The 15,292-nt window shown below is 49.3% G+C and overlaps 1 protein-coding gene across 1 annotated transcript; it reads left to right on the top strand.

Annotated features, from left to right (window-relative positions):
* The first annotated feature begins 4,109 nt into the window (after positions 1-4,109).
* Positions 4,110-13,966, top strand: LOC130207534 (kinesin-1 heavy chain-like). The gene is given in 15 exon segments (XM_056436179.1): positions 4,110-4,130; positions 6,049-6,228; positions 7,441-7,586; positions 7,681-7,817; positions 8,121-8,320; positions 10,810-10,878; positions 11,096-11,302; positions 11,383-11,538; positions 12,069-12,248; positions 12,382-12,499; positions 13,069-13,121; positions 13,216-13,325; positions 13,411-13,491; positions 13,562-13,598; positions 13,671-13,966. Coding segments are annotated over 15 exon segments (1,794 nt in total). The 3' UTR covers positions 13,770-13,966.
* The last annotated feature ends 1,326 nt before the right edge of the window (positions 13,967-15,292 follow it).

The raw sequence follows: 15,292 nt of genomic DNA, 5'->3' as shown, positions 1-15,292 counted from the left end.
TGCCCTGGTCCAGCCCTTGATATGCTGCTATAGGCTGATAGCTGCCCGGGGACGTTTAGGATGCACTGAGTACCTATCTCCTCTTTTCTCTCCTTAAGGATGAATTTTCATCTCTCAATCACACGTTACTAACTCTGCTTTCTCCCTGGAAGTCCTTTTGACTTTACGTCTCATGGGGTCATCGGACCCTATGAGACGGCATAGATCGTCTGGGTCGTGGAATTCCTGCTCATGACTACGCCACTGTCCTGTTGAGACTCCGCCCACTCCTCCTCCCCACCGCCATCTGCCTGATGGATCGTGGAGGTCTCCATCGTGGAATATGCCTACTATGAACTATTCATACACTCTGTCATATTCATTGAATGTATTTTAACTCTAAATCTGTCCTTCTGTACACATTACATCTATTGCATCTGTCCATCCTGGAGAGGGATCCTCCTCTGTTCTCTCCTGAAGGGTTCTTCCCTTTTTTCCCCCTGAAGGGTTATTTGGGAGTTTTTCCTGGTCCGATGTGAGGTTTTGGGGCAGGGATGTCTATGTGTACAGATTGTAAAGCACTCCGAGACAAATTTGTAATTTGTGAAATTGGGCTATACAAATAAACTGAATTGAATTGAATTAAAGACTAAAGAGACTCAAGGGTGTAAAGACTAAAGAGACTCAAGGGTGTAAAGACTAAAGAGACTAAAGGGTGTAAAGACTAAAGAGACTCAAGGGTGTGAGGAGTGAGGAGACTCAAGGGTGTAAAGACTAAAGAGACTAAAGGGTGTAAAGACTAAAGAGACTAAAGGGTGTAAAGACTAAAGGGTGTAAAGACTAAAGAGACTCAAGGGTGTAAAGACTAAAGAGACTCAAGGGTGTAAAGACTAAAGAGACTAAAGGGTGTAAAGACTAAAGAGACTAAAGGGTGTAAAGACTAAAGAGACTCAAGGGTGTAAAGACTAAAGAGACTAAAGGGTGTAAAGACTAAAGAGACTCAAGGGTGTGAGGAGTGAGGAGACTCAAGGGTGTAAAGACTAAAGAGACTAAAGGGTGTAAAGACTAAAGAGACTCAAGGGTGTAAAGACTAAAGAGACTCAAGGGTGTAAAGACTAAAGAGACTAAAGAGATTCAAGGGTGTAAAGACTAAAGGGTGTAAAGACTAAAGAGACTCAAGGGTGTAAAGACTAAAGAGACTAAAGGGTGTAAAGACTAAAGAGACTAAAGGGTGTAAAGACTAAAGAGACTCAAGGGTGTAAAGACTAAAGAGACTCAAGGGTGTAAAGACTAAAGAGCATCAAGGGTGTAAAGACTAAAGAGACTCAAGGGTGTAAAGACTAAAGAGACTCAAGGGTGTAAAGACTAAAGAGACTCAAGAGTGTAAAGACTAAAGAGACTAAAGGGTGTAAAGACTAAAGAGACTCAAGGGTGTAAAGACTAAAGAGACTCAAGGGTGTAAAGACTAAAGAGACTCAAGGGTGTAAAGACTAAAGAGACTCAAGGGTGTAAAGACTAAAGAGACTCAAGAGTGTAAAGACTAAAGAGACTCAAGGGTGTGAAGACTAAAGAGACTCAAGGGTGTAAAGACTAAAGAGACTCAATGGTGTAAAGACTAAAGAGACTCAATGGTGTAGAGACTAAAGGGTGTAAAGACTAAAGAGACTCAAGGGTGTAAAGACTAAAGAGACTCAAGGGTGTAAAGACTAAAGAGACTAAAGGGTGTAAAGACTAAAGAGACTCAAGGGTGTAAAGACTAAAGAGACTCAAGGGTGTAAAGACTAAAGAGACTAAAGGGTGTAAAGACTAGAGACTCAAGGGTGTAAAGACTAAAGAGACTCAAGGGTGTAAAGACTAAAGAGACTAAAGGGTGTAAAGACTAAAGAGACTCAAGGGTGTAAAGACTAAAGAGACTCAAGGGTGTAAAGACTAAAGAGACTCACGGGTGTAGAGACTAAAGAGACTCAAGGGTGTAAAGACTAAAGAGACTCACGGGTGTAGAGACTAAAGAGACTCAAGGGTGTAAAGACTAAAGAGACTCAAGGGTGTAAAGACTAAAGAGACTCAAGGGTGTAAAGACTAAAGAGACTAAAGGGTGTAAAGACTAAAGAGACTCAAGAGTGTAAAGACTAAAGAGACTCAAGGGTGTGAAGACTAAAGAGACTCAAGAGTGTAAAGACTAAAGAGACTCAAGGGTGTAAAGACTAAAGAGACTCAAGGGTGTAAAGACTAAAGAGACTCAAGAGTGTAAAGACTAAAGAGACTCAAGGGTGTAAAGACTAAAGAGACTCAAGGGTGTAAAGACTAAAGAGACTAAAGGGTGTAAAGACTAAAGAGACTCAAGGGTGTAAAGACTAAAGAGACTCAAGAGTGTAAAGACTAAAGAGACTCAAGAGTGTAAAGACTAAAGAGACTCAAGGGTGTAAAGACTAAAGAGACTAAAGGGTGTAAAGACTAAAGAGACTCAAGAGTGTAAAGACTAAAGAGACTCAATGGTGTAAAGACTAAAGGGTGTAAAGACTAAAGAGACTCAAGGGTGTAAAGACTAAAGAGACTCAAGGGTGTAAAGACTAAAGAGACTCAAGGGTGTAAAGACTAAAGAGACTAAAGGGTGTAAAGACTAAAGAGACTCAAGGGTGTAAAGACTAAAGAGACTAAAGGGTGTAAAGACTAGAGACTCAAGGGTGTAAAGACTAAAGAGACTCAAGGGTGTAAAGACTAAAGAGACTCAAGGGTGTAAAGACTAAAGAGACTAAAGGGTGTAAAGACAAAAGAGACTCAAGGGTGTAAAGACTAAAGAGACTCAAGGGTGTAAAGACTAAAGAGACTCAAGTGTGTAAAGACTAAAGAGACTCAAGGGTGTAAAGACTAAAGAGACTAAAGGGTGTAAAGACTAAAGAGACTCAAGGGTGTAAAGACTAAAGAGACTCAAGGGTGTGAGGAGTGAGGAGACTCACTGATACATAAACATGTTGATGTTGCTTATGAAACTAATTCATGGTGCAGATCTCAAATATGTCCACAAATAATTAAATAAAAACAAACAAACCTGCCGAAAACTTGCAGCCAAAAACTAACAAATAATTAAGCAAAACCAAACCTAATAAATGATTCATTCTCAGTTTCTATTCTAACATAGAAACGATAAACGTCTCAGTTAAATAAAGCTCCGTGAATAGAGACGTGAGCATCATGTGACTCTGAGGATGATGATGCAACACTTAGAATCATCTTCCATGGAAGAGGCTCCGGGGCTGTGTGTGTGTGTGTGGCTGTGTGTGTGGCTGTGTGTGTGTGGCTGTGTGTGTGTGTGGCTGTGTGTGTGTGTGTGTGTGGCTGTGTGTGTGGCTGTGTGTGTGTGTGTGTGTGTGTGGCTGTGTGTGTGTGGCTGTGTGTGTGTGTGTGTGTGTGTGTGTGTGTGTGTGGCTGTGTGTGTGTGTGTGTGTGGCTGTGTGTGTGTGTGTGTGCTGTGTGTGTGTGTGTGTGTGTGTGTGTGGCTGTGTGTGTGTGTGGCTGTGTGTGTGTGCTGTGGGGTTCCTGCCCCTCCTCCACCCTCAGGGGTCCCTCTCCAGGACCCTGGTGTCTCCATCCTGTCCTCGGTGTCTTTATGGATTCATATTCATACGCTGTACTGCAGTGCTCATGTTCAGTTCACTAAGGAAGACCACGCCAGCAGTGATACATGTTTACAGTTGGTTTATTGTGAAATAAATGAATGAAGGGATGATGATGTCTGGAACGAGAAGGGTCGTGAAGAGCGGGTTGGAGGGGTGCTATTGGAGACTGCTGACGTCTGGTGGTTAGAGGGAGGGGGTGGAGACTCGTGGGTGGGGGTTGTCTCTTCTGAAGCTCTGGCGGTGCAGAGTCCCCAAAAGATGGCTTAATGAAAAGCGTGCATGCCCGTTACGAGTGTTGTTAGGTAGGAGCGGGTATCGGAGAGGACAGTGAGGGAGGACCAAGCGTCTCAAGATGTGGTTGCTAAGAGGTTTGGCTGGCGACGAGCGTTTGAGTAGGCGTGGTTAGGGTCATGACGCCATGAGTCGAGTCGAAAGGCGAAGGTGAGTTGAGGCAGACGAAGTTGTTGCTCTAGCAGAGTTTAGGGTTATGGATGATGTGTCGGCGGGACGGAGATGTCGGGCGTGGTCGAAGTGGTAAACTGGAGGATGCGGGAGGCCGGAAGCCAGGGAGACGATCGAATCTAATACTTGGCTGTGCAGAGAAAGCGCTAGCCTGAGCTGCGAGTGTGGCTATGTAGGGAACTGAAGTGGGAGGCAGACGGTTGCGTGTGCAGTTGGTTGGTCTTTATGGAGCCCGCTGCTGCGTGGCTATGTGTTAGTGGGTTGAGGCTGATGCAGAGCCCCAAAAGAGTGGATATCTATTTCTACGATGCGACGAGGTTACAATGCGTTAGATGCGTATGATGAAAAACATTCCTGTTATTGGGACGGTCAGAGAATGACGACGACTGAATAAGACTACTGATAGCGCAGAGTCGGATGGTAGAATAATGGTCGTGGGGTGAGGAAAGGTAGAGGCCTTTGTAGTAGCGATTCGACGGCTTGTGAAGGTAGTGGTGGATGGCAGGATCACGGTACGGGTGTGAGCAGGATCCTTGAAGACCTGTGTGGCGAACAGGCGACAGGTTCAAGCAAGGTTAGTAGGGTGCAATTATGAAAGCGATAAGGCTGAAGTGTAGGTAGCGAGTGTATTTGCGATCCATGAAACCTGTGGAGCGAGAAAGGACGAAGACAGAATCGAGCGAGGTTAGTAGTTGGTGTGAGGGTTGAGGAAGGAAGACGTTATCCTCGCCATTCAAATGGGATAGGAAGGGAGTTGCGAGGAAGGAGGAAGTTACTCGCGATTTGAGTACGACCGGGAGAGGATGACCGGTGGGGTCAGGTTTCGGATGCAACCGCAGTCCGAGGAAACCTGTGAAACGAACGAAGCAATGAGGACCGGATCAGGAGAGGTTAGTAGTGTACATTAGTTTATGCAGGTGGGATATGGGGTGCGGGTGGTGTGATGGAAGGATAGAGGGTAGAGGGTGAAGGGTTGAAAAGGATGTGGGGATTAGGGTAGAGGTAGTCGGGATTAGGGTAGGGGGATGTAGGGATTAGGGTAGGGGTAAAGGGATGAAAGGATTCGGGTCGAGGGGGAAGGGATGTAGAGATTAGGGTAGGGGTGAAGGGGTGGTGGTCGAGGCATGATGGTAGAAGAGCCGCGATGGCTGTCCGGTCGGGAGTCGGAGGCTGGTGCGTACGAGTTGGTCTTCCTGCACGAGGAACCGAAAGTGAGTCAGTGGTCAGGTTTTGACCCCTTGGACGGAAGGCTCGGACGTTATGTCGAAGCTATGTCTGAATAGATTGCAACGGTGCTGGACCGTTCGTGTGTGCCTCGGAATGGCTCTGGCGTGCCGACAGGTGGAACATTGGAGCGAGAGAGGAGGCCCGAGCAGTGGGCGGCCATGTCTGACCGGCTGCAGGAGCAGCAACAACGCAAAGCACCTTGCGGTCTCCGCCGAGAAACAACTCTATTTCGGGCGCTCCTCTGGCGTCTCCGCCGATGGCTGTGCTGACCTCGGCCCTCGTACCTCCAGAGAGTGAGGGGGGGGGGGGTGCGAGGAAGGAGGAAGTTACTCGCGATTTGAGTACGACTGGGAGAGGATGACCAGTGGGATCGGGGTTCGGATGTAACCGCGGTACAAGGAAATAACAAGGACAGAAAGAGGGTCGAGGGGGAAGGGATGTAGGGATTAGGGTAGGGGTGAAGGGATGAAGGGTAGAGGGATCGAGACATTAAGAGACGGGGTCGAAGGATGGAGGAGATGTAGGGTAAGGGGTGGTGGTCGAGGCATGAAGGTAGAGGAGCCGCGATGGCTGTCTGGTCGGGAGTCGGAGGCTCCTGCGTATGAGTTGGTCTTCCTGCACGAGGAACCGAAAGTGAGTCACTGGTCAAGTTTTGACGCCTTGGATGGAAGGCTCGGACGTTATGTCGAAGCCTTGTCTGAATAGATTGCAACGGTGCTGGACCGTTCGTGTGTGCCTCGGAATGGCTCCGGCGTGCTGACAGGTGGAACATTTGGAGCGAGAGAGGAGGCCCGAGCCGTGGGCCGCCATGTCTGACCGGCTGCAGGAGCAGCAACAACGCAACGCACCTTGCGGTCTCCGACGAGAAACGACTCTATTTCGGGCGCTCCTCTGGCGTCTCCGCCGATGGCTGTGCCGACCTCGGCCCCCGTCCCTCCAGAGAGTGAGGGGGGAATGCAGCGGGGGGGGGGGGGAAATCGAGGTGGCCGAAGCCTCCCCAGACCCGTCCGCCCCGGTCCTCGCGATCAGCACAAGCTTCACTACGACTGTTTCTATCTGCTTTTATCTTTTATTCTGTATTATTGTATTGTGACCTTGGGTGACTTGAAAGGCGCCTCCAAATGAAATGTAATATTATTATTATTAATGGTTGTGAGGGCTGCGTCAGCATTGGTGGTGACGGGATGAGTGTGGATGTGTTGGCGGTGAAGTTTGGTCAAGAAATTGCGAGGTGAAATGTCTCTGGTACAGAGGCAGCTTGAAATGGGGTGGGATACGACCTGGTGAAGCTGGCTGAGATACGACCTGGTGAGGATGGCTGGGATACGACCTGGTGAGGATGGCTGGGATACGACCTGGTGAGGATGGCTGGGATACGTGACTGCCCTTAAGTAGTGGGTGTAACTGGGAATTCCTACCGAAAGCAGAAAGTAAGCTGTGTTCCACGCCTGCAGGTTTTTGTTTGTCATCAGGACACTGGACCTGGATTTTCGACTCTTTTCTCATACATCGGCTGAGCAAAGGATAGTGGGCCCATTTAACTAGAAAAACATGCAAGCTTGCATACTGTAAACCAGGGGTCGGGAACCTCTGGCTCGCGAGCCATATCTGGCTCTTCCAGTGACGGCATATGGCTCGCAGACAATTTTGAGTTGGAAAAAAAATAATCTACGCCCGCCCCCTATAATGTTCTCTATCGCGCCAGATTACAGCAGCAGTAATGTCAGGTCCCTTTTCTTAAAGACGTCTTTGTTCTTTTATTAAACTATACGTCTGTTATTGATCGTCTCTACAACAGCATGTCACTCTGTCTCTACGTGTCACGGTAACACTTCTCGGCTCGCCATCTCACAAAACACATCTACTCCGGTTTATTAGCTGTCTGCTGAGTACGCTGCACCGGAGACCAAACACACAGCGGTTTGGCCATCCAGTGACATGGAAGCCAACAACGCATTTAAAAGCTGTTTCTAATGGTGATTGGCCCTAAGAGGGAGAATATGTATGCTGAGGATTCTTAGAAAGGAGAATGATGTAAACATGATCTCACATTATTTTATAATTGTTCCATTTGGCCATGAGCTGAGGTTCTTGTATATGTATTTTAAACGAGTGATAATGACGTGTCCTGTAAGTAAAGGGTGTCCTCTGTCAGAACTACGTGCCCTACAGAGACAGTAAGATGACCAGGATCCTGCAGGACTCCCTGGGAGGGAACTGTCGGACCACCATGGTCATCTGCTGCTCGCCCTCCGCTTACAACGACGCTGAGACCAGGTCCACGCTGATGTTTGGACAGAGGTACACACACACACACACACATGTTCCTGCTTGGTAACGTGGACAGGCCGTGAACCCAGGGGCTGGTTCTGGTCATTCATAACCGTCTCACCAGGGCAAAGACCATCAAGAACACCGTGTCCCTGAACGTGGAGCTGACCGCGGAGCAGTGGAAGAAGAAGTGGGAGAAGAACAAGACGCTGAAGTCCACCGTCACCTGACTGGAGGCCGAGCTCGGCCGCTGGAGGAGCGGTGAGGACCTCTCATTGAAACACGGGTTCAATAATAATGGACTTGGTAGATACGGTGTAGTCATCTCTCCTGTGAATGAACAATAATCCTGAATTTGTTAAAAATGGTTTGGATAAGATGGAGAACAAAGAGCCGAGTCACACGTTCGTCCTCAAAGAAAGAGTCCTTTGTCCCAGCAGCGATCACGCTGCATGACAGAAACTCTAAGAGTCCTTACAGGTCTCCCGGAGGGAAGTGGTGGTGGTGGTGGGGGGGGCTTTCACAGACACTCAGAGACTGGAGCTGATGTCCCTCCCCCCACAGGAGAGAGCGTGCCGATGGAGGATCAGTTTGATAAAGAGAAGGCCAAAGCAGAGGTCCAGGCCCTGGACAGCGCACTCAACCACGACAAGATGACTCCCACTCCGGCCCTCAGCACCCGCAACGGGGTCAAACTCACTCAGGCGGAGACGGAAAAGTACGCAGGCGAAATGGCCAAGCTCTACAAAGAGTTGGATGACAAGGTGAGGATGTGGCAGTGTTTACACACACACACACACACACACACACACACACACACACACACACTCATTGATGGAGTGAGAGCATTAGTAAGCTCGGGCTCACGGCTAAGTCAGTCTTTCTGAATTGAAGCATCCATCAGCGTCAGTGTTTTAATACCTTTACATAACATCTTGAAATGAGACTGAACAAAGCCGCCGGGAGCCGTTACTGAATCCATCCATTCTCATTCGCTTAGTCCAGAGTCGGGTTGCGGGGCAGCAGACCCAGCAGGCTGACCCAGACTTCCCTCTCACCCGCAACACATTCCAGCTCATTCTGGGGGGTCCTGAGGCGTTCACAGGCCAGCCGGGAGATGTAATCCCTCCAGCGTGTCCTGGGTCTTCCCGGGGTCTCCTCCCAGTTTAACGTGCCTGGAAGAACCTCTAATGGGAGGCGTCAGGAGGCCCGAACCACCTCAGCTGACACCTCGGCCCAAGCCCAAGCTCCCTCCTGATGTCCGAGCTCCTTATCCTATCTCTAAGGCTGAGCCCTACAGGGGAAACTCATCTCCTTACTCTATCTCTAAGGTTCATACAGAGGAACCTCATCTCCTTACTCTATTTCTAAGGTTGAGCCTGGCCCCCCTACGGAGGAAGCTCATTTTGGACTCTCATCCCGCCGCTTCACACTCGGCTGCAAAACGCCCAGTGAATGCTGGAGGTCACGGTCCGAGGCCAACAGAACCACATCATCTGCAAACAGCAGAGAAGCGATCCAGAGACCCCCAAACCTGACCTGCTCCCCTCCAGGCTGCATCTAGATATCCTGTCCATCAACATCACAAACAGGACCGGTGATGAAGGCCACAACAACCTCAGAGGGACCCGGTCCAAAGCCTTCTCCAGTCAACAAAGCACATGTAGTCTGATTGGGCAAACTCCCAGGACCCCTCCAGTAGTCTTGGGGGGTAAAGAGCTGATCCACAGTTCCACTACCAGGACGGAATACGCACTGCTGGTCTTGAATCTGAGGTTGGACCAACGCTCGGAGCTCCTCTCAGCAGCCTGGCATAAGCTGTCCTCTGGAGGCTGAGTAGTGAGATACCACCATAGTTTGAGCACACTCTCTGTCCCCCTTTTTGAAAATTGGAACCACTACCCCGGTCTGCCATTCCATGGGCACTGTTCCTGACCCCCATGATCCTGACCACCATGCAACACTAAAGAGGCGTGTCAGCCAAGACAGCCTAACAATGTCCAGCGCCTTCAGCATCTCAGGGTGGATCTCGTCCCCCCGGCACCACCAAGGAGCTGTTTGACAACCTTAGCGACCTCTGACTGGGATATTGGTGCGTTTGAGCATGGTCCACTCTGACTCCATGTCCCCAACCTCGCTCGGGATGCGTAAGTGGTTCATCCGGAGGAGTTGAAGACCTCCCGGATCGGGTCCTCCACCAGACATTCCCAGTTCACGACATGTTTGGGCTTGCCAGGTCTTTCTGGCCGACTCCCCTCTGATCCAACTCAGCACCAGCTGGTGATCAGCTGACAGCTCTGCTCCTCTCTTCACCTTCAAGACATACAGATCAGATGATACCATTAGAAAGTCCATCACTGATCTCCGGCCCCAGGTGTTCTCATACCAGGTCCACATATGAGCCCCCTGGTGGTGGAGCATGGTATTGGTTATGGTCCAGTAACAGAACATGGCTCGGGTTCAGATTAGACGCCGTTCCCCTCCATCACCTCCAGGTTCTTCTGTCGTTGCCCACGTGAGCATTGAAGTCTCCCAGGAGAACTCTGGAGTCAGCAGGACCCTTTCTAGCACCACCGACTCCAAGAAGGCCGGATACTCTGAACTGCTGTTTGGTGCATGAGCACAAACAGTCAGAGCCTTACCCCCTCAACTCGAAGGCCCAGGGAGGAGACCCTCTGGTTCTCCGGGGACTTCTGTGGGCTACTAACCATCAGGGTTCTTTGAAAACCGTTCTTAGTCTGGACTCTCACCCGAGATCGGTTTGCCTCTGGAGACCCGACCAGGGGCTGATGTCCCGGACCACATAACTCCAGGACCACTGAGCCTCTCTAACTGCTACACCACGTTAAGGTGGAGATTTGCGGAGGACTCACGTTACTGAATCAGTCCCATCAATGTCAGTTAAATAACAGTAAGGCTAACTAATGAACATTAATATATGGTGTTTATTTATTTTTTATTATTAGAATGCTGCGCAAGCAGAGGCATCATTAGGCCTATTTTAGGGGGGCTGAAGCACATTAAAGGTATAATACATACCGTATCATACAGTAGTTATAATACATCTGTACTAATACTCTAAATAATGCACATATATTAAGATAAATAGTATGATGTATATTATACACAACTGATCACCACCAGATGGCCTGAGTGGCTGCGCTTCAGTATTTCTGGTGGAAATAAACAGTGATGAGTAAATTGTATCTTTCTTCTCCTCCTACCTCTCCTTCCTCTCCTCCATCTCCACCAGGACGACGAGATCAACCAGCAGTCTCAGCTGTTGGAGTCGCTGCAGCAGCAGATGTTGGACCAGGAGGAGGTGACAACTGCCCTCCATCCCTCCCTCCAGCTGTTCCTGTTAGTCTGACAGCTGATAGCCTTCAGACCATGAGGAGCCCCAGGAGGTCCCAATGGAACTCACACCTAGACAGCCACAGTGGAGCCGTGCAGATGAGAACTACTGCCCTCCCCCTTTCATCCCTTAGGCTGAGCATCCTTATCCTCACTCTCTATCCTCACCCTTTCCTCATCCGTAGCTCCTAGGCTCCTCCCACCGCGACCACGACACCCTGCAGACAGAACTGAACCGGCTGCTGGCGGAGAACGAAGCCTCCAAGGAAGAGGTGAAGGAGGTGCTGCAGGCCCTGGAGGAGCTGGCTGTCAACTACGACGAGAAGAGTCAGGAAGTCGAGGACAAGGCGCAAGAGTTCGAGGCCCTCAGCGAGGAGCTAAACGAGAAATCGGTACTTCTACATGAGTCTGTAGCAGCGGTCACAGCTGATAACCGTGTGTTGCACTGGTTCATGTTCTCCTCCACCACCAGACCTCCTTGGCCTCCATTGACTCTGAACTCCAGAAGCTGAAGGAGATGACCAACCACCAGAAGAAGAGGGTGACGGAGATGATGTCATCATTACTCAAAGACCTGGTTGAGATCGGCATCGCCGTGGGGAGCAACGACGTAAAGGTTCCCAGCCGTGTGACGGCGCCCTGGTTCCACCACCTATCAGCTTCATAGGCTCCGGTGCAGCCGGTCACTCACTGTGGCCTTGCTGGTCACAGAGATATATTATATATTATTATATAAGTCCTGCACCTCTTAGGAAACAATCATGACGAAGACTCAAAAGTGTAGTTGTTGTGTAGGTTGTTCTTAAAGGAGTCACACAAGTTCTGTCCAAAGACCTTAGAAATGTCAATTATCCAACGATAATGTCTTTTTTATAGCTTATGGCTATAATCAAATGTATCTGCATACCTTGAACTCCCAAGCATGTTCTAGCTGAATAAAAGCTGACTGGTCAGAGGATAGCCAATGGGTTCAGCCAACCAGTACGAGTACAACAGATACCCATCACAGTGTGAGGGGCAGTGTGTTCAGTCGATGCAGTTAGATGGGGCTCGTTGTATATTTAGGGTTCATCGTTGATAGATTGATGTCCATGAAGACATTCAGAAGAAGAAATGCTTTGCATGCATACAGAATGACCCAAACACATGTGTTCTGAGAGCAGCGGGCTCATTGACGAGGAGTTCACCACGGTCCGCCTCTACATCAGTAAGATGAAGTCGGAGGTGAAGACGATGGTGAAGCCGTGCAAACAGCTGGAGAGCTCCCGGGCCCAGAGCTCCCAGAAGATGGAGGAGACGGAGACGGAGCTGATCTCCTTCCAGCTCAGAGTCTCCCAGGTGACCGCGTGGCTCAGATGAGCTCCTCCAGCAGTTTGACGGGTTGCTGAAGTCTTTGTTCTGGGTGTAAACTCTGAGTTTTAATCACAGCAGACTCTTTCTCATGTCTTTTTCACTTCCTGTCGGCGACCAGCATGAAGCCAAAATCAAGTCCCTGAGCGATAGCCTCCAGAATGTGGAGCAGATGAAAAGACAGCTGGAGGAGCAGGTGGACTTCCTGAATGAGGAGATAGTCCGGCTCAAAGCCCAAGGTGAGCCTCACCCCCGACGCTGCATGTTGAAGGCAATGAGCCCCCCCCCCCCCCAAAAAACAGGGTGCATTGCAGTTTACACAACCAAACCTCACTCTTGGCGTGTTAATTATGCAGTTTTTAGGATTCATATTTTTGCTTTGTTCGTAACATATTTAATTTTTTTAAACACATGCTGCCCCAACCTTTAAAAACGGTTGTTAAAAAATACATATATTTTTTAAGCTATTGTTTAATTGTATGTATTTATAATTAGTTCTAAGGAATGTTCCTTCGTTTTATACTTGTGGAAATGATGATGTCAGTGTCATATTGTCTGACATTTAGTGCATGGTGGTCCAGGTCCTTCCACACTTATTCAAACACTATAACTTAATAACAACTGTGGACGTTAAAATCTTTACTCCAACATTTGAGCATTTATTTCACCTCTATGGTTTTAATCAAAGCAGATGTGTTCGCTGCAATTTAACATCTCTTTTGTCTGATAAAGGCTCAAAATGAATGAAATATGTCCATGAGGTGGTGAATAGTTGATAGTGATACCTTATCAGCTTTTTTCCTTCCAGAGAAAGTCAACTGCACGGAGAAGGAGAATGAGATCCAGTCTGCCAAAGTCAAGGTACCGACCCGTCCCCCCCAGAGTGGTCCATACCGGCCTCCTGACCCCAGAGTGGTCCATACCTGACCCCTGACACCAGAGTGTGTGTCTCCAGGATACGGTGGAGAAGCAGATCCAGTCTCACAGAGAGATCCACCAGAAGCAGATCAGCAGCCTGAGAGACCAGCTGGACCACGAGGAGAAGCTCATGACGGAGCTGCAGGAGTAAGACGACCACAGCCAAACCCTTCCTCTGTGAACGTGGAGCCTCCTGCTCCCTGTGTTCCCCCTGGGTGCCCCCTGGGTGCAGTCTGAACCAGAAGGTGGTGCTGGAGCAGGAGAAGCTGAAGGCGGCGGACCAGGAGAAGAGCCGCCAGCTGCAGGAGCTCACGTAACGCTCTCTGTGCTCTCTCAGTTTCCCATCATGCTCTCTGCAGCGAACACCATCTCACCCTGTGCAGGGTGGTGCAGGACCTCAAGGGGCTGGAGGACACTGTGGTCAGTTGGTGTCGTTTGGATGAACAAACCCTTTGAAGTTTTTCTGAACCGGGTTTCTTTGCCGTCCCACAGGCCCGAGAGCTGCAGACGCTCCACAACCTCCGCCGGCTGTTTGTCCAGGACTTGGCCACTCGAGTCAGAAAGTCCCTACTGCATTCTATTGTCACCTGATCCAGCTCAACTATAACGGACTTTATTTGTCCCTTTTGTTATTTTTCGTGGTTAACACAGGAACATGCATCACTGTGACGAGATGTCAGAATGACGGGTCGCCGCAGCACAGCACCGTTGACGGTTACCTGCCTTGCTCAAGGGCCTCTCGGCAGTAACCAGGAGGCCCGCTGTCTCCTCTCCAAACACTGGTCAACAATCCGAAACTGCTTTGTGTCGGACTTGAACCACTGGGTCCACTTACAAAGAGACAACATGTATTGGAACCGGTGCCAATGTGGCACCGGTTCCAATACAACCGGTGCTACCCGGATCAAAACGCAATGCACATTTCTTCCTTTCGGTGTCTGAGCCGATTGAAATTGAAAGAAAAATATTGTTTTGCACTTCTCAGGTGCAGCGCCTGTTTTACTGCTGCAGCCGCACCGATCCGCCTGTCCTTCTTCCGCTCCACCTGACCCTCACTCGTGAACAAGACCCCGAGATACTTGAACTCCTTCGCTTGGGGTAGGCACTCTGTCCCCAACTGGAGGATCAGTACACCGGCACAGCACCATGGCCTCAGATTTTGAGGTGCTGACTCTCATCCCTGCCGCTTCACACTCGGCTGCAAAACGCCCCAGCGAATGCCGGAGGTCACGATCTGAGGATGCTAACAGGACCACATCATCTGCAAACAGCAGAGAGGCGATCCCGAGACCCCCGAACATGACCTGCTCCACCCACAGGCTGTGCCTAGATATCCTGTCCATGAAAATCACAAACAGGACCGGTAATAAAGGGCAACCCTGGCGGAGACCAACACCCACTGGGACCGTGTCTGACTTAATGCCGAGAATACGAACAAAGCTCTTACTGCAGGTCTACAGAGACCGGATAGCCCGGAGCAACGAGTCCGGAACCCTCTACTCCCGCAGCATCCTCCACAACAATCCCAGAGGGACCCGGTCGAAAGCCTTCTCCAAGTCCACAAAACACATGTTTTCAAACCATCATTATGATATATGAAGGTACCACCTGAGGTATTATTGATGCCTCACAGAGAACATGTCCCACCTTCTTCTGTGGATGTTATATCAGTGTTGATGGTTAATGTAGTGAATCAATAAATTCCTCAGTGCGTATTGACCCAAAAGCTGATTTCCTTGGCAGCGCCTACATGGACCATCATGCATTGCTGTTGTGATTCGATGATATGCTCTAGAGGTTCCTGTCATTTGTTCTCAGTTCCAGGCTTCCTGATTGTTTTGTCCCGTCCCGCCCCTGTTCTCCTGTGCTCATTGTGTGTCAGCCAGCCCTGATTGGTCCTGGCTGGTCTGTTATGTTTGCTACTTGATTTCTGTCTCCCAGTGTCTTTGTCGTGTTCATCACTTGTTTGCCATGATTCCCTCACTGTTATACAGTTTAAATAAAGTTTTTGATCCTCACCACGCATGTGCTTTTCATCCCTTTCTCTTGTGTACCCAAACGTAAGTGTGCAAACTACTTATTAGGTCTCTGGGACATGTGCAGCCCACCCTTCT

Source organism: Pseudoliparis swirei, chromosome 17 (genome assembly GCF_029220125.1).
Source record: "Pseudoliparis swirei isolate HS2019 ecotype Mariana Trench chromosome 17, NWPU_hadal_v1, whole genome shotgun sequence".
In the NCBI taxonomy this organism is placed as follows: Eukaryota; Metazoa; Chordata; class Actinopteri; order Perciformes; family Liparidae; genus Pseudoliparis; species Pseudoliparis swirei.
Note: the sequence above shows the minus strand (reverse complement) of the source record. Positions and strands in the feature narration are given on the sequence as shown.